The sequence below is a fragment of the Pantherophis guttatus genome, chromosome 9 (genome assembly GCF_059756535.1).
Source record: "Pantherophis guttatus breed Tessera chromosome 9, ASM5975653v1, whole genome shotgun sequence".
Classification (NCBI taxonomy): Eukaryota; Metazoa; Chordata; class Lepidosauria; order Squamata; family Colubridae; genus Pantherophis; species Pantherophis guttatus.
In genome coordinates, this window is record NC_142071.1 from 17,074,173 (window position 1) to 17,097,037 (window position 22,865).

The following is a 22,865-nucleotide window of genomic DNA, read 5'->3' on the forward strand; positions in this document are numbered from 1 at the left end:
TTTAAAAGCGTTTTTTCTACAACCTCTTCGGCCGAAGAGGTTGTAGAAAAAATGTTTTTAAAAGAAAAAAAAGCCTCATCAGGCAACTCAGCTGGGATCGTCAGAAGCTTTTAAAAGCATTTTTTCTACAACCCCTTCGGCCGAAGAGGTTGTAGAAAAAATGCTTTTAAAAGCCTTTGACGATCCCAGTTGAGCCGCACGATCATCAGAGGCTTTTTTTTTTTACTTTTAAAAGCATGTTTTCGGACAAAGAGTTTGTTGAAAAAATGCTTTTAAAATTTTTTTTAAAAGCCTCTGGTGATCGTGTGGCTCACTGGGCATGGGGGAGGGGCAGGGATTTTTGCTACGGGTTCTCCGAACTACCCGTCTCCATCGCTACCATATCGGGCGATCCGGTCTGAACCGGGAGCATTTCACACTTATGATTGTTGTAGCATCCTCATAGTCACATGATCAAAATTCAGGCGCTTGGCAACCGACTCATATTTATGACGGTTGCAGTGTCCTAAGGTGATGTGATCATCTTTTTTGACCTGACAAAGTCAATGGGGAAGCCAGATTCACTTAACAACCGCATGACTAACAAGTGCAGTGATTCACTTAATAATTGTGGCAAGAAAGCTTGTAAAATGGAGCCAAACTCACTCAACAAATGGCTCACTTAGCAACAGAAATTTTGGGCTCAGTTGCGGTCATAAATGAAGGACTACCTGTATTCCAGTTACACGGAGACCCTGCTAGAAAACTACCAAAGCCACTTCTTGGGTGGGTCTAATCCTTTAGCTACTGTTTTCTGAAAGGATAAGGAAGAAGGATCAAGGCCTCAACTGGAGAAGATACTGAGAGAGGATCTGCAGTTTGTAATTCTGCCAAACGTCCCCTGTCTTGGCTATCCATTCTAGTCTTGGCTATCCATTCTAGTCGATGCACTCATAGGCTGCCTGTTCTCTTCCTTACCTACTGGAATGTATCCAGAGCAGCTTTTTTAGCCTGTAGCTGTTCTGCCTTTTTTACAGAATGTTAGGGGACATCCAGATGTAATGGTTTTCATCACATTCTCCCCTCTTTTTGCTTCTTATCAAAATAATAAAAATTAAATTCATTATAGGAGTGGGAGGGGAAGCAGGATGATTTTGGATTGGCAGCCCAAAGAGATTTACTTCTAAAGGGAGCCTTGGCCAGTTAGATCATCTACCTTGGCTAAGGCAGAATGAATTGTCCATCATTCGGTGACATGAAATGCTTCCTGAAGACAGCTATAATTTAGTCTGGATGCAGAGTGTAGATTTATAATCTTTACATGAATGCCATGTTGACCTCCCATAGCATTGGGGTTGCTCGATATTCATATCTCACAGTAATAATATATTTTGACCAAAAAAAATGTATTTTAGCAATAAAAATAATAATTAAAAGAAGAGCAATAAGGAGCTGTTGTAGAACATGTACAATCAGTTGCCTAAGGTGATCACCTCTCCCTGTTTATCAGTAGAAGCTTCTTCTTCTTCTTCTTCTTCTTCTTCTTCTTCTTCTTCTTCTTCTTCTTCTTCTTCTTCTTCTTCTTCTTCTTCTTCTTCTTCTTCTTCTTCTTCTTCTTCTTCTTCTTCTTCTTCTTCTTCTTCTTCTTCTTCTTCTTCTTCTTCTTCTTCTTCCTCCTCCTCCTCCTCCTCCTCCTCCTCCTCCTCTCCTCCTTCTCTTCCACTTCCTCCTCCTCTCCTCCTCCTCCCACCCTTCCCCCACTTCCTCCTCCTCCTCCTCCTCCTCTCCTCCTCCTCCTCCCACCCTTCCCCCACTTCCTCCTTTCTCCTCCTCCTTGTTTCTTAAGATACTCTCCCAATACTTTTTCCAACAAATGCAATCTTCTAAATTAATTTAACTGGGAACTAACTATTTTCAATGTGGCTGTTGGTTTGTAGGGCTATTTTCTGTTTACAATATTAAGTGTTCTCTTGTAACACAAGTTACCTCATAAGTTAATTTTTATGAGCTTTGCAAGATTAAGCAACGTTGGTCTAGAGCAGCATTTCTCAACCTTGGCAAATTAAAATGTGTGGACCATCTCCCAGAATGCTGGCTAGGGAATTCTGGGCGTTGAAGTCCACACATCTTAAGCTTGCCAAGGATGAGAAGCACTGCTTTAGACCAAGGGCCTAGAGGTTTTTGCAAGATGTTTCAACATTCAACTTTTGTACTTCAGCTTTGAAGTTTGGACATCTTGCCAGATGAAAATAAATATCCTTTAAATTAAAACAAATTCCCAACACAAAGGGGTGGAATGGAACTTTGAAACGGTTTTCAGAAAAGAATTAGAGGGAAGTTTCAGAAATCAACAATTCCATTTTCAAGAAAGCTTGCCGTCAGCCAGGTTAACGTCCATTCAGGAAATTTCCTCAGATAACAGATTGACGCATAAACTGATAAGAGGACAAAGCAAGAGGACAGAAATAAAAACAGAAGAGAGATGTGCCAAAGGGGAAGGAAAGGATAGGGTGAGGTCAAGGATACAGGATCCAAACAGCCTACTCTGAAAGATGTCAGCAGCTTCCCACCATTGACAAAAATGTCCTTCCAATTTACCTGGCAAACTTTTTAGATTTTAATTAAGGGTTTTAAGAAATTGGTTTTATGCAAATTGCTGCATGGAGGAGTCTTTTCTACCTGCATTGAGGAAGTAGACAACTCTGGGCAGGGAAGAAGCCAGGAGGGTCCTCCTGTGTTACGCAGGCAACATTGCTGATTTTATCACAAGTCTTATAATACTCGGTGGTGTTTTTTAAGCAGCTTCTGCTGGGAATAAGTGATTAGATTAAGGGGAAAAAAGGTTTTTCTTTTAAAAAAAAAAGTTGGAAAAAATTTAAAGGTCTCTGTGTGTGTTTTTAAAAAAACTTTAGCATGTATCAGTAAAACAAAACAATAAAATAGTTCCCAATAGAATATAAACTAAGATTCTACAAGTCAGAAAGAAGAATCTGAATTCTCAGTTGATCTCAGTTGATTGTTTCCTGACTAGTATTTGGTTGGACCAAGGGGAAGTTTAAAGTTACAGTCCTAAAACACAAAGGAATAAGCAAAATTGAAAAAAAAGAAGGTGCTTTTATTAGCATAAAAGCTTGGAATGGTGTGGATTTGAGGGATCCAGATATTTGTGTATGACAACTTCTTCTCCAGACAGGTGCGTGGCATTCAGCGACAGTGTATACTCTGAATGTCTGCAAATTTCTTAGATAGAGAATGGAACCATAGCTGATCAAAGCTCCAGGATTCTGCATTTTAACCTCATTCCGTGCAAGGGAATTCATCCAAAGGAAAGGTCCATGACACAAAATGGATAGACAATGAAGGGGATGCATGCGGGGAATTATATTGCTGTGATCACTTCATAATGGTCAGAGCTAAGGGACAGAACATCAGCATTGCAAGGGTCCCAGGTTCAATTGTTTATATCTCAAGATGGAACAGGAGCCGACAGGGAGCTTTTTAATCATTATTTTTTATCTCATCTTTATTATTTTTATAAATAACTCAAGGCAGAAAACTTACCTTTCTCTTATTTTCTCCACAACAACAACAATCCTGTGAGGTGAGGTGAGCTGAAATCGAGTGACTGTCCCAAAGTCACCCAACTGGCTTTCATGTCTGAGACGGGACTAGAACTCAGAGTTTCCTGGTTTCTAGTCTGGTCCCTTCACCCCTGGATCAGACCGGCTCTGAGATTGGTGTGTTTCAGGTTAAAGCAGATGTTTGTCATTTGCATTTTAAATCAAAGTCTGCATCCTTCACCTTTTCTGCCTTTCATGACTGTTAAGAAGTAGGTGTCTTCTTTGTTGTTATTGTTAGTCGGGAAGTTGTGTCTGACCCATCGTAACCCCATGGACAAAGTTCCTCCAGGCCTTCCTGTCCTCTACAATGCCCCAGAGTCCATTCATGCCGACTGCTTCAGTGATTCCATCCAGCCGCCTCGTTCTCTGTTGTCCCCTTCTTCTTTTGCCCTCCATCGTTCCCAGCATTAGACTCTTCTCCAGTGAGTCCTCCCTTCTCATTAGGTGGCTTCTAGGTCTCCATTATAATTCACCACAACATGCAGAGTCTCATACAGGAGAAATCAAGGTAGCTGAAAATATGTTTGGGGAGGGGGGAATTGAAAGAAGGTCCCCTAAAGCAAGAGGAATAGAACAAAGAACTGAGAGGAAGTGCCAGGCAAAAGAGAAAACAAAGGTGCAAATGTTAATTGGGAGTTGCGAAGTATATAATGAGTTATACAGAAGCTGATGTCCGTAAAACAAACCAAAGAGGTCTTGATGCCTTTAACAGGCAGTTATATCCTTTATAGCCAGAAATCCTGGCTCCCTGGAGGAATCCCGGCTTCCCTTACTTTGGAATGCAAAGACCTGTCAGGAAGCCCCATTAATCAAAGTTGCTTAAAATGATTCAACATGCCAAGCAGGATTTTTTTCAGAAAAGTGTCTGTCATATGAACTGTGTAACCTGCAGAGATAAGGGCACATCCAGGTTCAAGAGATGATACAAAATGGTTCAACAAGTTTGATTCTACAGGTAGTCCTCAACTTACAACGGCTTATTAGTAACCGTTCAAAGTTCCAACGGCACTGAAACAAGTGAGTTATGTCTGTTTTTCACACTTACAACCTTTGTAGCATCCCCATGATCATGTGATCAAAATTCAGTTGCTTGGCAACTGACTCATACTTATGACCATTGCTGTGTCCCAAGGTCACACGATCCCCTTTTCCCACCTTTTGACAAGCAAAGCCAAGGGGAAGCCAGATTCACTTAACAACCAGGTTACTAACTTATCAACTGCAGCGATTCACTTAACAACCATGACAGGAAACATCGTATAATGGGGCATAACTTACTTAACAAATGTCTCACGTAACAACAGAAATTGTAGTTGTAAGTTGAGGACTCCCTATATATAGTTCGGATGAGTTTAAGAATTGGGATATTCTATTTCTCTTTGGATGTTTAAAGAACATAGAAAGCTTAAGGAATAATGATAGATGAGTGATCGCTGTAAGCTGCATCATTTTTGCTTTGCATAGAAATGTCTGATTGTGCTGTTTTATAGTTCTGGGGTATCACTATTAAATCTATTTTCCCTTCTCTGTACCTGATGAATTGAATTCTAGCCTAAAAATGCAACAGGTACTTTCTATTAAAAGGCCACATTACTCGTTCTTGCATGTGCTATAACAGCATGTCTCCTCCCCTGGTATCCAGGAGATTCTAGGGACTTCCTCTGCATAACAATGGCAGCTACTGACTGGATCTCCAAACTCGACATTAAACTTTGAAATGTTATTTCTGTTTTCCTTTTAGGTTTTCTTACTGCTTTTTTATTGTTTTAATTGTTTTTAACCTGTAAAAATGAAGTGTTTTAATACTGTGTGTGACCAACCATATACTAAATAAATAAATAAATCCTCCTTTGGAATTAGTCGGCAATCTGTTCTCCGAGTGTATCTTTGGCAGTAGGTGTGAATGCATGGAAGTAGGCTTTATAGCTTCAGTTGTTTCAGCATCATTTGTGTTCCGCAGTCCAACTGAAATAAATAGGTGGAATGACGAAAACAGTCTAACAGAGTTGGAAGGGACCTGTTTTGAATAATTTCACTGCAGGACAATAAATTATTCATTTGCGTGCTTAGAGTTTATGTGTGTGGAGGATCAAAATGAAGCCATTTTGTGAATGTTATTTCTGCAGCTTAATTTCATTGATTGTAAGCAACTTTGTAAAATTATCATTGACCTGCATATCATGTAGGAACCTTTATATTTAGTTATTCCCTTTATAACTGAAAAGGGAAGAAATAAAATAAATTGCAGAGATGGAAGAGGTGAAGACAAGGCCAATCATGAATGATCCAGAGGTCAGTCTTCTTTCAAGAAAGATTACTATTTTTGGCATTATCTTATGAAGATGAAAAAAGTATGGAATTTGATCAACATTTAAGAAAAGTATTTTTAGTGTAAGGAAAACGGACAATTTTAAATGTTATGCGGTCTTTTGTAAGACTAGGATTTGGGGTCACAATGAAATTAACTCACAGTAAATTTGAAAAAGACAAACGGAAACTTCACCCAATGTATAATGAATTGTTGTTGAATTTTTTCCCCAGATGTTAGTTACTTGGAAATTACATTTAACTTGGCAACCCTGGAAGGTCAACCTAAACTCTTAAAATTTTTCTTATAACAGCAGTGCCACCTAGTGAGTTTAGTTAGAACCATCAATCCAATATCCATTTTCTCTTATTCCTTTTTCTTGTGATGATGTACTGCAATTTGTAAGACCTGGAGTTTGAATAGGAATGATTTGATTGATCATCCAGAGTGTTCAGTATTGCCCTGAGATATTGAAGGATCTTAATTGATAGCTTTACTTATCAGTTATTTATTTTAAAGGTGGAAGTAGGCAAACAGGGCAAAAGTGAGGATGGGATGGTGCTCACCACTCTTTGCCACCTTTTTTTAAAAAAAAATTCTCCTGGGTCAAAATTTGGAAGGATCCTTCAGCTCCAAAAAGTCCTTCTTAGCAAAGTCCTTCTTTTTGAACCAGAAGCTGGTGGAAATATAACACAATTCAATGGATGTTTTTCTGCCCCAGTTTTTTCTCAGATACCAGAGAACTCCAGTGGCCTATTTTCTGTTTAGCAGATTTGCTTCAAATAAATTACAACTTAACAGTATAAGCCTTTGTGACCCTCTTCTTCCATCTCCTCCTCCTCCTAGTCTTTGCTGGTGGAATCAGGCTTAATAAAACCACACCAAGAACAAATGTTCGTCTGTGTGTTAAACTCCAAGGAGGAGAATTCAATTATGCTGTACGTTTGTACTGTGTATAAACACTATATTTGGCACCTATCATGTTTAATAATAACAGTGGAGAGCTGTTGGGTTTGATTGAACTTAGTTCTAACAAAATGTCTCACAAACATTTCGGTTCTTTTAGGTAAAGGAGGCCTGGAAAAGTTTGATTTATTTCCAGTCCATGTAATACCTTAATAATTGTACATGAGGACATAGCTCTTGTTTGGTTATTATTCATGTGTTACATTCTAATTACTAACAGTTGTTGTGCTGGACTTTATCAACAGCAAACATCAAATGCTAATTTCTTCCTGGCCCACTTTTTCAGTCACTCTAGAAATTGGGGCTACTTGGTCTAGGTGGCCCTAAATGCCTTGTGGACTACACTCTTCACTGCAGATTGATGGGGAGAATACTAGAAATAAGGAGAAATGTTCTGACAGTGAGAACAATGGAACAGAAGTTGCCTTCAGAAGTTGTGGGAGCTTCATCACGGAAAGGTTTCAAGAAGAGACTGGATTGCCATCTGTCAAAAATGGTGTAGAGTCTCCTGCTTGGGTGGGGGGTTAGACTAGATGACCTACAAGGTCCCTTCCAACTCTGTTAATCTGTTATTTATACTTAGATTCACCCTGATGGGGTGGTAGCCATCATATAAATGGCACTTCAGCTAGAGTATTCCAACTCTCCTTTAAAGAAACTTTCTCTTATAAAATGTATATAATACATAACAAAGGGTTAGGGGATATCCAGTGGTATTTAAGGAGCTAAACAGACATTCAGAACAAAAAAAAGAGAAGGGTTGGATAACTCAGAGGCAAGTCCAGGGACTGTTTACAATTCACTATTACCATGTTATCAATGGTGGCTGGAACTGCTCACTGTAGAAATCAAGCAGCTGAGATGGCTACAGTCTTAGTCCCAATAAGCCACTGTTTGTTTAACCATGGCTTCTGAAGCAATTACAGGATTCAATTCAAATGCTATGCCCAAACCAAACCAATGACAGGTTTGGTATGACCTATAAATCAGACCACTAAGATTAAAAGTTGAAATACACAGACAAGTTAAGGAATGAGTCTGGCCTACTTTAGACCTGTCCATTAGTGTCATACCTCCGCAAACCCGAACAAAGTAGGCTACAGGTATAAATAAAATTCATGGCGAGTCTTTACTGGTTACACGAATGGAACTAGTACATCACAAGATTTCATCACTAGCAAGTTCTTCTACATACAAGATGGTAAACATTATATAAACTATCCAGAGCTTCATATTAATCTAAAGCAGGGGTGTCCAATCTTAGCAACTTTTAAGACTTGTGGACTTCAATTCCCAAAATTCTTCCATAGCTGGCTGGGGAATTCTGGGAGTTGAAGTTCACAGATCTTAAAGTTGCTAAGGTTGGATACCTCTGATCTAAAGCCTATAAGAGTTGTTATGACACAAACTTTTGCTAGTGGAGTTCATGATATTTCTTATTTGGCTGAAATACTTTCCAATTTGACTTGGCACTGTTGAACTTACTCTCTTCTGAACTTCACAGACACTGCTCTTTTGATCCCTCTACAGTTTCCTTGGTTGACTTCACTAATCTGGGGAAAAAATCCTAATTTGGAAGGGTGGATGAAATTCCCTTCATGAGGCCTTCCGTTGTGATTTGAGATAAATCAGAGAGCTGGAGGGCACCACTTAAAGGAAGAGATGCAATAGAAACTGGACTGAACCATTTAAAGTCCACTGAAAATACGACTGTACTTAATGAAAGACAAAACACATCCCTGGCCAATTGATAACTGAGTTAAATGAAAGCACCCTGTATTAATTCCCTAGGAGAATTTCAGTAGCATTTTCTTCTCCAGGGAAGAAAAACTCTTTCCCATTGGATGACAACATTAGATGACAAGGTTTAACAAAAGCAGAATGGGGGGCATTCCTTCACACCTAACGCTTAAGGAATCTCTGCAACGGAGGATCTGAAGACAGGTGTTTTACCCTGGAGGCCACCTTCAACAAACTCAAACACATCCACAGAGGAATGTGGCATATCCCCAGAGGAATGTGGTATATCCCAGATCAGCATGAAACCCCCATTCTGCTGATCTGACTATTCTTCCAAACATCCAATGTGAATATTTTGACATCCACTGTAATTATTTGCCCTGAGACAACTGGGGTAAACAGAGCTTACAGCAAAATATGTGTTGGCCAAGTTGCCTGCATCAAGAGCAGCAGCTCTCTTATGTTGGTGTGAAATATGAAAAAAGAGATTAGACGCACAAAGTCTCAAGTCTGGCTCAATGAAGATGGGTTGTTTTCATTCCTGTCTACCCAAATTAGATCCAGTTGGTCCAAGAAGTCTTTTTGCAAGTCCAATTGCAACTGGCCAATTATAAGTAAGGGAGGTTAGAATATTGAACATTTCTTCTAAAGGAGCCTCCTTTCAGTAAGAAGAAATCATTGCATTAGCCTCCCATTGGCTTTCCAGTTGAAGATATTTCAAGGATTATAGGAGACATGATTTGGTCTTCTGACAGAGTTGTGGAAGTGGCTTGTTGTTTCCTTTGTCCGAGATGTCCCTTAAATTTGCAGGTTCAACAACAACAAAAAATGCTTGGCCATGTCTCATTTTTTGAAACTCACCAGCCTTTTCCTCACAAATGTTATTCACCTCTGCAACACAAGTTTTGCTTTCTGAGTTTAAGGATGGTTTATTAGCGCCATTCTGAGGTCACCCTGGGACGGCCTCTGCTCGTGGTATTATTTTACATTGAACTTCATGTCCTTGTAGTAGAAATAGCTATCATTAACATACAACTTTTAGTAAAAATAAAAATAAAAATGTTTGGCCTAAGAGGAAACCTCTTTTCCCTGGGTTGTTCTTGTAATTCAAATTTAACAAACTTGGCAGTGGTTTTGCATAAAATAAAAACACCTCCAGAAATGAACAATAGGACTGTGGAAGAAGCAGCCATTACAAGAGGACTGAAGCTTTTTCTTCCTCCAGGTGGAGAAATGAACCCTGGACTGGTTCTCTGTTTTTAATAGTAAAAACAAAATGGAATGCATCTGGCAACTGATAGAGAAACAAATGTCTGGGGACTTCAACTGGATCCCAAATATGCTTTCTTTTTCTCTTATTGTATTTTTTCACCTGCTTTCTACCGTCAATCATTTTAAAAAACCGAAAGTGAAGCCAGTGATTGACCTGGCTAGCTTTTTTGTAGGAGAGTTTTGTCTCTGGAGCACATTGGAGTGTCATTAATTCATCCCTCATGCGTGGGTGGAGGGCAACATACCAACCCCCTTGGCAATGCTGTTTCTTCTTGCCTCGGTGGACTCCTATGGCCAGGCAGACCACATCAGAATTCTTTAAAGCTGCAACACACAAGAGGATACAATTAGAAACCTCATCAGCTCAGATGGTATGTGAGAAAGACCTTGGGAGAACCTCTTAGGATCCCAACCAAGGCCAAACAGTGCCACTCACACATCCTATTCAAGAGTCACACCTGCATTTTAGGCTTAGCATTCAAAAGGCAGGCAAAGAAGATATCAGAAGCTTGAAGTTCAGTTCTTCCTTTATCAAGAAAAGATTGCAGAAAGCCCAAGAACTCTAATCATTGTGCAAGGCTCTTTCTCAGATCTTTTGATTTTTCTCCACCACCAGATACTTAGGAAAAAAGATTCCAAGAAGGTGTAGAGAAGGTCAAGAACATCTTTAATGATTGGAACCAAAGACACCAAAAGCCAAGAGACCTATCAAGGTACACCAGGGGCGTGAAACAGACTTACCGGGATTTATGGCCCCAGAGCATAACTGTTCAAAAAATGGTGATTGACCTGCAAATATAATTAACATAAAATAGACCCAGGTATCTTGGAGCAAGATGGATAAGTGCATGCAGAAGATATTCAGCAGGGTTTTTTGCTTGTAAAGTAGTGGTTCTCAATGCTTGTGCTAACTGTTTCCAGCAAAGGGCAACTCCCATTGATCCTTGTCTCTCCCGGGCACATTCACCCAAGCAACATCTCATAGGAACTTGCCTGTTTGCCAGAGATCTTGAGCTCCACCTGTTGGCTTTCTTAGGCAAGAGACCCTCAGAGACAGGGTCTTTCTTTTGGTGGTGCCTTGCTTGTGGATTAATTTAAAACTTTCTCAAAACTTAAAACTACCCTTTAAATCAGGGCATAACTTATTAAACGGGCTCTGCTTAGTTAAGTTATGGCCTGATTTAAGGAGTAGCTTTAAATCAGGTGCTCTTAGACTGAGGACAAAAATCAGTTGAAAAAAGACGGAAGGACAACATGCCATCTCTGTTTCTAATAACAGACTCAGGGAACGAGTGCTGACAGAAGTGTGATGGGAACTGCAATGTGTTGTTTTTTTAACCAGGCAGTATAAAAATATAAGAAAGAAATAAACATGGGCCAAAGCAAGGTCACTGATGAGTAAGAAGGAATGATCCTGGTTTTGGAAAAGTCTCCTTTTCCCTTTCTTCATTTTTTCCCCTTTACTTGCAATCCACCTCCGGATCAGGGGTGGGTTTATTTATTTATTTGTTTATTTATTTATTGGTTCGATTTATATGCCGCCCTTCTCCAGAGACTCAGGGCGGCTTACAATGCGTTAAGCAATAGCCTTCATACTTTTGTATATACCTGCTTAGTAGGGCTTTTGGCCCCCCCAAGCGATCTTCTTTTTATACAAAGTCAGCTTATTGCCCCCACAATCCAGGTCCTCATTTTACCTATCTCGGAAGGATGGAAGGCTGAGTCAACCTTAAGCCTGGTGAGATTTGAACTCGCAGTAATTGCAGGCAGCTGGCAGCTAAGTGCTACTTAACAGCACTTTAGTCCACTGCGCCATCAAGGCTCCTTGGTGGCGCAGGTTTCACTTACCTTTGCTACCGGTTCACTCGTGCATGTGCGCTCGCTTTGCTCAGGTGCGCGCCACATCTGTGCATGTGCAGAAGCTTCTACGCATGCGCAGTTCGTATTTGATGATGTCCGGGCAGGTGGGCAGAGCCTCTGCCACCGCTGCTACTGGTTCGCTCGAACCGGGGCGAACTGGTAGCAACCCACCACTGCTCCGGGTCTCCAAATATGCCTGGTAATCAGTGGTGGGTTGCCCCCGGTTCAGACCGGTTCACAAGAACTGGTAGTAAAACCGGTGGGCGGCTCCGACCACCGACTCTGACATCATCAGGAAGCTTCTGTGCAAGTGCAGAAGCACGCGTGAGCAAAGCAAGCGCACGCACACGGCCCCATTGCAAACCGGTAGTAAAGGTAAGTAGAATCCACCCCTGCTGGTAACCACAGATTATTAAGGAAAAATAGGGAACACGACTAGAATGGAAAACACTTGGTGGTCTGGTTTGAACCCTGAATGTTAACAAGATTAGGAGATCAGGATATAGAGCCTCAGATACACCTAGTAAGATGTGGAAGGCTTTTGAAGTTCCTTAGTGTTCATTAGATGGAAAAATAGTATGAAAAGCAAAGGCCAAGCAAGAATGGAATATATATAGTACATGATTGGGAAGTTTGATAATTAAGTTGGCCATGTATAAATATCTAATCCAACTAGGACACTGTCTTCCATAAAGATTGTCCATGCCTTTCTTGGGAGGATCAAAATTGAGAACCAGTGTTTTAAATTACTCAATGTATTCATCTCAATTGTGCACCTAGACAATAAACAATCAACATTCTTTGATAGGTGACAAATTTGTTAGCACACAAAGCTTAATCGTGGAACACTGATGATTGTTCAGTCAAAATCAAGTCTGCAGTAATGCTAATTATTTCCCAAGATGTCTTGTGTGAAGTTTCCTCAAGTTGAAATTCATTGAATTCATTAATTTATTTCGGGGTGAACTAATTAAGGGTTTCTAGTAAAAAAGGAGACCACCCTCTCAGAATAGGCATGGTTTAGAGTACGCTTCCCCAAATTCTTGCCTCCCATCCACTGGACTTTTAACATTCATCCCCAAACTGTTTAGAATTTAAGGAAAATGAAGCCGTTGAGCAACAAGCTTGGAGTGATAGGTTTAGCAAAACAAACAACCTGAAAATTGAGACCTACTCAAGTGAGTTCTATGCTGAATTCAACATGTTCAAGCTTGTGTTGAAAATACAGTAGTACATCTGACATCACTGCATTGTGCGTGTGTGTGTGAATCTACTATCAAACATGCATCTTATTTCAAAGTTGGCCATGGCTTTCTCTGAATGCTGCTTTATAACGGGTCAAATTCTTTCCTCATTTAGTTCAGCACTCCAAAGGCCAGAACTTCTCAAATCTCCCTGCCATTTTAGCGCGTCATTTGTAATTTTAAAAATATAAATAGGCCACCAGAAGCATATTTTGCTCACAGAACTTCCACAGCTGCACTGAACTCAGAGAGGCCACAAAATAGAAGGAAAATTAATGCAGCAAGGAATCATATACTTGAAATTTGCAGATTTTTTTCTCCATTAAGTAGGAAGAGAGAAATAGTGAATATATTCACACAAGTTATTTTGTATCCAATATTATTGATGAATTAATGTCAGACAAAAGCTATAATAACATATGGCAGTGATTGCTAACCTTTTCTGGACCAAGTGCCCAAAGCGTGCACACGTGCGCCCAACCCCTCAAAATGCAATGAGCACGTGGCCCCGTGCATGCACCCCTGCGCATGCATGCGCCCCCATGCATGCGCCCCCCCCATGCATGCGCGGCAGAGACCTGAAGACCAGCTGGCCAGTGGAAGGCGCGCACGCATGCACGGTGGAACTCAACTGGGGCCATGGCTCACGTGCCCACAGAGAGGGCACTGCATGCCACCTCTGGCACACATGCCATAGGTTCGCCATCACGGACATATGGTATAGGTTAAGGCAGGTGTCAGCAACCTGCGGCTCCGGAGCCACATGCGGCTCTTTGGGCCCTCTGCTGTGGCTCCCTGTCGGGTGATCCCACCACTGGCTGGCCCTGCCCCTTGCCATCCCCTCCCAGTCACTCCTCGCCTGGCCTGAGAAGGTAAGGGCGATGGCAGGTGGTGGAGAAGTGGCCAGGGCAGAGACAGAGAGATATAGAGAAAGGGGGAGAGAGAGACAGAGAGAGATACAGAGAGAGAGGTGGGGAGAGCGGGAGAGAGAGATGTCAGAAGGGTTTTGTGGTTCCCGGTGTTTTTTAACAACCAGGTTCTCTGCACTAATGACTGGCTGGTTAGGCGTAACTGGGGGGGGGGGTGTCATGTGACTGGTGGAAGTGAGTGATGTTGAGTTGGCCATGCCCACCCAGGTTTTGTGGCTCCCGGTGTTTTCTGTGGGAAACAGGTCCAAATGGCTCTTTTGAGTGTTTAAGGTTGCAGACCCCTGGGTTAAGGGGTTATTACAGGTTTGGAGAGGAGGATTTTTGTTTATTTCATGGCTAGAGGGTTAGGATTAGGTGTTTATGAATTCAGAAAGCAAAATGAGATTCATAATGTTGAAAATCTAGGGAATTTTGTACTGGAACTTTTCCAAAGGATTGGAACACGGGTTATCAACATCTGGAATATGGCTTTTTCAAACACTTACCCTCTTTTTCTTGTATAGCAGCCACACCATTCTCGAATTTCTTTGAATACCACTCGTGAAAGGAGCTGAAAGCAGAAGACATACTCAAAATTACTTTTTCCATTAATTTTGTAGGTCTGAGCAAAAGTTTACAATGGATTACATTTATCTGGTTCATTTTAATACAAACATAATGCATTCATGCTCCTCCAACCCAACTGTCTTCTATTAATAGCTTCTTTCCACATTTCATGATGCAGGTTCCCAATTTGTTTTTTTTTAAAGTGCAATTGAAAGAAGAATTCACCTTCTGCCATTCACATTTAATTAAACAAATTTAATTGACTGCTAAGTATGAGCAGAAAATTCCTGAAAAGGTACTTACCAGACACGCCAACATATCAGCTGAAATCAACATGTAGAAGACATTATCCCAACCAGAGCTGGAGATCAAACCTGCTAACAAAGGTCCAAGGGCAGCACCTGAAAATGGAAATCACACAAAAGATCAACAACCGAGGAGCCCAACAAAAGTCCAGCTCATGTCATGTAGATGGTCCACAAATTCCAGGATAGTAGTTTGCTTAGTAACTGTCCCCAAGGAGGGCAAGAAGGAGAAACGAGGTAACAAGCATGTGGTTACAGACCATAACATAAAGTCAGGGATGGGTTCTAAATTTTTTTACTACCGGTTCTGTGGGTGTGGCTTATTTTGTGGGTGTGGCTTGGAGGTCATGTGACTAGGTGGGCATGGCTAGCTAGTCAGAGTCATTTCTGGAAGGTCCTCGCACTTACGACCAGTCCTCGCACTTACAACCCGACTCATTTGTTTGCTTTTAACACTGATCAGCTGTAGGACGGCCCTTTGAAGCCCTGCGGCAAGAGTTTAAACAGTTTTTTTCCCTCTAGTCATCAGCTGGTACTCAGGAGGCAGAAATAGATTAGGGATGGGACCAAATAAAAGGTAGGAATAACGTGGGGGGGTGGGAGGGCGGGGGGGGAGAGAACTAGTTCGGTGACGTCATATCGTCACCGCTACCGGCTCGGCCGAACCGGACCAAACCAGGAGGAACCCACCACTGCAAAAGTGCCAGGTGGGAACAAGGTCCTTAGCTAGAATTGTGAAGGAAATGATGGGCAATAAAATGTTTTTTCTGGTGAGAGCAGTCAATCAGGGCAACCTGGTCTACCCAAATATGTGATGGAGCCAGTGGTAAAATCCTCCGTGGATTGCCACCAGTTCACTGCCCGTGCATGCGTGGTGCATGCCAAACACACGCTGTGCTCATGCATGCCAAACTCACACTTCGTGCAGAAAAAGGAGGCTTGGGAAAGGTAAGTAGAACAGCGAGGAGGGGAACAGCTGTGCTGCGCGATTTAGCTTCGCTAGAAAGCAGGATATCTTTCTACAACCGCGTGGCACAGCTGATCGTTGGAAATACCATTTCACTTGAACCGGTAGCTTTTTTTTACTACCAGTTCACCCAAACCGGTATGAACCAGTAGCATTTCACCCCTGGAAGGAGCATACTGCTCCCGCTTTCGCCTCTTAGCCCCAATCCAGGATCCTTCACAGGCAGTCGCTTTCGCAACAAACTATTTTTCTGTTGAATGTATATTCTACCAACAATTTTTATTTATTTATATTTTACAGACTCCCTTTATTTCTTTGTCACTAAAATATAAATTCAACACAATGGACAGCAAAATGCTTTTGGGAATCTTCTGGGTGGTATCCAAACATGAGAGCCATTTTTAATGCAGAGAATTACTTGATAGCTTCACCTAGACAAGATAATGTGTTCAAAACATTCTTTCAGATGCAGACACAATGGCAAGAAAGGGTGCAAGTCTGCGTGTCAACATACATCCCTGCATGTGCAGCTGTTTGAATGTTTCTGGGACCAGACAATGCAGACTTTGTGCCAGCCATTCATAAGAACGGATTTAGACTCAAAATGGATCATATTGTATTAGCAAGGTACTGGTAGTCCTTGACTTACAACCGATTGCTTAATGACTGTTATGGACAGCCCCAAAGCTATTTATGATCCAGTTTTGATGTTCTGTGAATTTGAGTCGTAATTCAAGGACTACTTGTATGAAGAAAAGACTCTTGGAAAGGGTTACTATCCATTTTTCATTGTTATGAAAAAACCCTCAATTTTACTGAGATCTTTACTAAGCCCAACCATTCTTAAAATGCAATCAAGGATTAAATTGGCAGCCATCTGGCTACTTACCTACAGATCCTGTTCCATCAATGATGGCTGTGACTGTGGAGAGAGCTTTTGCGTTTCCCTGAAGACTTTCATGAGTACCCTGGAGTGGACAATAATAATAATAATGAATAAACCAATACAAAGGAAAACTTGAACAGTGCTTGAACAGATTATGATGAGTGCGGTACGTGTGCAATTTCACAGAGCTCAAAAATACCTTACATTTTATCTTCCTGATTTGTCCATGGGTATAAAACAGCTTTAGTTTACTCTTCAGGACTGGCAAAGAAATGCCTTCTGAATCCTATATGAAGGACTCAGGGTGCGAAAAGTTTGCTAAGGCTGATAATTTCTTTGGTACATAGTGTAATTTCTTTGCTTTTCTGTGTTGTCTTCTACAGCTTCTACTGACAATTGCAATTCTTGTTGCAATAAAGATCAGCTAGATATTTATCAGTTTCAGCCAAAAAGAGGAGTAAAGATTTTTTTTTTTACATGAACAGTTACTATGGAGAAGGGTTGGCCCATGGGAGAATCAGAAAACCTTTCCAGAATATCTGCCGGATAAATAGAATTGCTTTGAATCAGCTCTCTTCCAAGTTTCAAATTCCTTCCAAGTTTCAACTTCTTTGGGTTGCTTTAAGCCAAGAATTTCCGTTCTCCTGAGATTCACTGATCCAAGGTGTCGTGTTTATACTGGGTGGAAAGAAATGTCTTAGCTGTGCCCAAATAAATGAACCACCGTGCTATGCACGTAAAATCTTATTCCAATGAGTCTGTTCAAGCCCAGAAATTTTAAAGCAGAGGAAAATGCAAGGTATTTATGCATAGCGATGTATATCAGGAGTCAGGGTGTTTGACATTTGATGCCAAATGAGGGATGAACTACACATTACACGTACAGTCAGGTCCATAAATATTGGGACATCGACACAATTCTAACATCTTTGGCTCTATACACCACCACAATGGAGTTGGAATGAAACAAACACAATGTGCGTTAACTGCAGACTGTCAGCTTTAATTTGAGGGTTTGTACATCCAACTCAGGTGAACGGTGTAGGACTTACAGCAGTTTGTATATGTGCCTCCCACTTGTTAAGGGACCAAAAGTAATGGGACAATTGGCTTCTCAGCTGTTCCATGGCCAGGTGTGTGATATTCCCTCATTACCCCAATTACAATGTGCAGATAAAAGGCCCAGAGTTCATTTCAAGTGTGCTATTTGCATTTGGAATCTGTTGCTGTCAACTCTCAAGATGAGATCCAAAGAGCTGTCACTATCAGTGAAGCAAGCCATCATTAGGCTGAAGAAACAAAACAAACCCATCAGAGAGATAGCAAGAACATTAGGCGTGGCCAAAACAACTGTTTGAAACATTCTCAAAAAGAAGGAATGCACCGGTGAGCTCAGCAACACCAAAAGACCTGGGAGACCATGGAAAACAAGTGTGGTGGATGACCGAAGAATTCTTTCCCTGGTGAAGAAAACACCCTTCACAACAGTTGGCCAGATCAAGAACACTCTCCAGGATGTAGGTGTATGTGTGTCAAAGTCAACAGTCAAGAGAAGACTTCACCAAAGTGAATACAGAGGGTTCACCACAAGATGTAAACCATTGGTGAGCCTCAAAAACAGGAAGGCCAGATTAGAGTTTGCCAAACAACATCTAACAAAGCCTTCACAGTTCTGGAACAAGATCCTATGGACAGATGAGACCAAGATCAACTTGTACCAGAGTGATGGGAAGAGAAGAGTATGGAGAAGGAAAGGAACTGCTCATGATTCTAAGCATACCATCTCATCAGTGAAGCATGGTGGTGGTAGTGTCACGGCATGGGCATGTATGGCTGCCAATGGAACTGGTTCTCTTGTATTTATTGATGATGTGACTGCTGACAAAAGCAGCAGGATGAATTCTGAAGTGTTTCGGGCAATATTATCTGTTCACATTCAGCCAAATGCTGCAGAACTCATTGGACGGCACTTCACAGTGCAGATGGACAATGACCCAAAGCATACTGCAAAAGCAACCAAAGAGTTTTTGAAGGGACAGAAGTGGAATGTTATGCAATGGCCAAGTCAATCACCTGACCTGAATCCCACTGAGCATGCATTTCACTTGCTGAAGACAAAACTGAAGGGAAAATGCCCCAAGAACAAGCAGGAACTGAAGACAGTTGCAGTAGAGGCCTGGCAGAGCATCACCAGGGATGAAACCCAGTGTCTGGTGATGTCTATGTGTTCCAGACTTCAGGCTGTGATTGACTGCAAAGGATTTGCAACCAAGTATTAAGAAGGGAAAGTTTGATTTATGATTATTATTCTGTCCCATTACTTTTGGTCCCTTAACAAGTGGGAGGCACATATGCAAACTGCTGTAAGTCGTACACCATTCACCTGAGTTGGATGTACATACCCTCAAATTAAAGCTGACAGTCTGCAGTTAACGCACATTGTGTTTGTTTCATTCCAACTCCATTGTGGTGGTGTATAGAGCCAAAGATGTTAGAATTGTGTCGATGTCCCAATATTTATGGACCTGACTGTATGTGAAGTTTGGCTACCATTTTAATTCACTAAATTACAGTTGTGCAAAATATTGCCTCCCCCCTGGGGAAACTGAAATAAAAATCCACCAATGCATACATGCAGGGCTGCAAAACTGCACTTGAGTGAATTAGAAGTTGCATGTTTTCAGTGTTGACTCAGATGGCAAGCTAAAAAGTAGTAGGAGTGAATAAAGAACAAGTTCATCCTTACCAAATCAGCTGAGACAGCAGTTGTAATGAGAGCATAGGGTCCATTGACAAGGCCACCACAGATAATGAGCATCGCTAAAGAAAAAACATAAAAGAAAGTAGAGGAATGTCAGCTCTACAACCTAACCAGGTTTTTTTTCCAGCTAAGGACACATAGTCCTTGGTTTATGAACAAAAAGGCTGTCTGGATCAAACAATAAATATTGCTCTCCACGTCAATGTAATGTGAGAATCAGTCCAGATTTTCTTTTGGGAAGTTAACATGCAAAAATCTCCAGAAAGTAATGCATTCTTACCTATGGATGTACCTAGTCCATTTTGGCCAACGTAGTTGTACAAAAAGAGCTGGAACCAAAAGCAAAGCAACAAGTAAGAATTCATCCATAAAGAAAAATGCACCAGCAACTTGGAACACAGCGTCCGTCTCAAACGGGTGGTGGGAACAGACCCTTTTTATATTTCCAGTTATTTTTGATAATACCATCTTCACAAAATATCTGGGACTCTTCAAACTTTCCATGAATTTCAGGCAGCATGGCTAAAAGCAAGCAATTGTGGGAACAAATCAGGTTGCAGTATATAAAAACTGCTAGTGAAATGTTTATTTAATTCAACACTGGCTTTTCCATCAATGATCAACCAGAATACTACATGAAGCTAACAATCTGCTTACATAGTTATTCCTCCCAAAATGATACAGAAACCCATGAACCTGAAGGTAATATGGGAATACTCACCATGGGAGCTGCCAGGATAAGCATTGCACAGCAAGTGGTGGCCCTGCCACCAGTGTAGTCTGAGATGAGACCGGCCACGATGCCCCCTGTAGGACAAAAAGGTATGATTTCACAGTAGAAGATGCCAAACCTAAGAGCTGGGGGGAAGGCAGGTGCTGATCCTATACTAAAGTCCAGAATTTTGTTTTACAGGGCAGAACTGAGCTCCCAGGCCACTTACACAAAAACTCATTCCAGCTATTCCTCCTTCCAGCTACTTTCCACTAGAGCTGCAACAGCTGCCCGCAGAAATGGAGCAGCAGCAGAAACACAAGAAAAGTGTAATTGCTGGCTGACATCTAGTGTTCACCCAGATTTTTCCAGCCGAGATTGGTGGCCCTACTTTCATTTCAGCAATCTAAATTTAAATGCAGGGAAGGAGTTTGATGATTGTTACTTTGGAGTCAAACAAATGCTTCATGATCTACAAATCACTGAAGAAGCCACCCAAAGGTTGCAAATTATTTGGGTGGAATTTGCACCCAAATGCTTCCTACCCATGCTTGCTCTAGACTGTCAACTCTCAGCACCAACGTCATCCCCTTTCCTAGACTCTGATGCAGAAATGGAAAGAAAACTCCAAGGAAATCAATCCAACATACCAATAATGCCACCAACATCAAACAGAGTTGACATATCTCCAGCTTCTTTTGCACTTAAGCGAGCTGCAACAACAGAAAGGAAGAGGAGTAAACCTGAATGAATGGCGGTCAACAAGCCAATGGCAGACAGCATGCTTTATTGGGCTGTGCAATATGTAGGATTCAAAGTAGGAAAGGTGTTTTGAAGTAAGTAGCCAAGTCTGACAAATGCTATTCATGCAAGCCCAACATGGTCTGAAGCAGGGGTCTCCAACCTTGGCAACTTTAAGCCTGGAGGACTTCAACTCCCAGAACTCCCCAGCCAGTTTTGCTGGCTGGAGAATTCTAGGAGTTTTTTTTTTTTTCATTTTATTAAATTTGTATACCGCCCTACTCCCGAAGGACTCAGGGCAGTGAACAGGCACGAAATAAAACACATAAATACAAAAGTTAAGACATGATTAAAACCCAATTAAATAATTTTTGCCCGAGACAATTTAAAACTCCCAATAATTTAAAACAAATTAATATTTGAGTTTAAAAATTTAAAAGAAGGGGAAAAAATTAGGCCAGGCCGGCCTGCTGGAATAGGAGTGTCTTCAAAGCACGGCAGAAAGTACGCAGAACCGGGATCCTCCGTATCTCCGGGGGGAGCTCGTTCCAGATAGTAGGTGCCCCCACAGAGAAGGCCCTCCCCCTAGGGGCCGCCAGTCGACATTGTTTGGCTGACGGCACCTGGAAGAGCCCCTCTCTATGAGAGCGTACCGGCCGGTGGGAGGCTGTTTGTGGTAGTAGGCGGTCCCATAAGTAGCCAGGTCCTAAGCCATGGAGCGCTCTAAAGGTGGTAACCAAAATCTTGAAGCGCACCTGGAAGACCACCGGGAGCCAGTGCAGCTCGCGCAGGAGAGGTGTCACACGGGAGCGCCATGTTGCTCCCATAACCACCCGCGCGGCCGCACTCTGCGCCAGTTGGAGCCTCCGGGTGCTCCTCAAGGGGAGCCCCATGTAGAGAGTGTTACAATAGTCCAGGCGGGAGGTAACGAGGGCATGAGTGACTGTGTGTAGGGAGTCCCGATCCAGAAAGGGACGCAACTGGCGAATCAGGCGAACCTGATGAAAGATCCTCCCAGTCACGGCCGTCAAGTGCTCTTCTAAAGACAGCCGTGAGTCCAGGAGGACGCCCAACTTGTGAGCCCTCTCCGTGGGGGCCAGTGATTCTCCCCCAATAGTCAGCGATGGCGTCAACTGACTATATCGGGACGTCGGAAACCACAGCCACTCGGTCTTGGATGGGTTGAGCCTGAGCCTGTTCCTCCCCATCCAGATCCGCACGGCCTCCAGATACCGAGACATCACTTCAAGGGCATCGTTGGGGTGGTCCAGGGTGGAGATGTACAGCTGGGTGTCATCAGCGTACTGGTGGTACTTCACCCAAAACCATGGATGATCTCACCCAGCAGCTTTACATAAATGTTGAACAAAAGGGGCGAGAGGACCAACCCTTGTGGCACCCCACATATGAGGGGCCTCGGGGTCGATCTCTGCCCCCCTGCCAACACAGACTGCAACCGGCCGGAGAGAAAGGAGGAGAACCACCATAGTACAGTGCCTCCCACCCCTAACTCTTCCAACTGGTGCAGCATGATACCATGGTCGATGGTATCAAAACCCGCTGAGAGGTCTAACAGGACCAGGACAGAGGAGCACCCCCTGTCCCGAGCCCTCCAGAGATCATCAACCAATGCAACCAATGCCATTTCCATGCTGTACCCGGGTCTGAAACCCGACTGGAACGGATCCAGATACGTCGTCTCATCCAGGTGCTGGGGAAGCTGTTGCGCAACCACACTCTCGACAACCTTCGCCACAAAACGAAGGTTGGGGACCGGACGATGATTAACCAACATTGCCGGGTCCAGGGAAGGCTTCTTGAGGAGAGGTCTCACCACCGCCTCTTTCAAGGCGGCGGGGAAGTCACCCTCACCCAATGAAGCATTTATAATCCCCTGGAACCAGCCTCGCGTCACCTCCCGGGAAGCCAGCACTAACCAGGAAGGACACGGGTCCAATAAACAAGTGGTTGTGTTCAGTCTGCCCAGAATCCTGTCCACGTCCTCAGGGGTCACAGGATCAAACTCATC

At 42.4% G+C, this 22,865-nt stretch overlaps 1 protein-coding gene across 1 annotated transcript in view; it reads right to left on the reverse strand.

Annotated features, from left to right (window-relative positions):
- Positions 1-7,983: 7,983 nt before the first annotated feature.
- SLC37A2 (solute carrier family 37 member 2) overlaps positions 7,984-22,865 on the reverse strand; it is a 46,017-nt gene continuing 31,135 nt past the window's right edge. The window contains exons 11-19 of the mRNA XM_087875706.1: positions 20,746-20,808; positions 20,105-20,190; positions 19,664-19,712; positions 19,369-19,442; positions 16,626-16,704; positions 14,768-14,865; positions 14,404-14,468; positions 10,627-10,674; positions 7,984-10,209 (exon numbers count right to left, since the gene is read on the reverse strand). Of these exons, the coding sequence (XP_087731832.1) occupies positions 10,656-10,674; positions 14,404-14,468; positions 14,768-14,865; positions 16,626-16,704; positions 19,369-19,442; positions 19,664-19,712; positions 20,105-20,190; positions 20,746-20,808 (533 nt within the window). The 3' untranslated portion in view covers positions 7,984-10,209; positions 10,627-10,655. The remainder of the gene's footprint in view (positions 10,210-10,626; positions 10,675-14,403; positions 14,469-14,767; positions 14,866-16,625; positions 16,705-19,368; positions 19,443-19,663; positions 19,713-20,104; positions 20,191-20,745; positions 20,809-22,865) is intronic.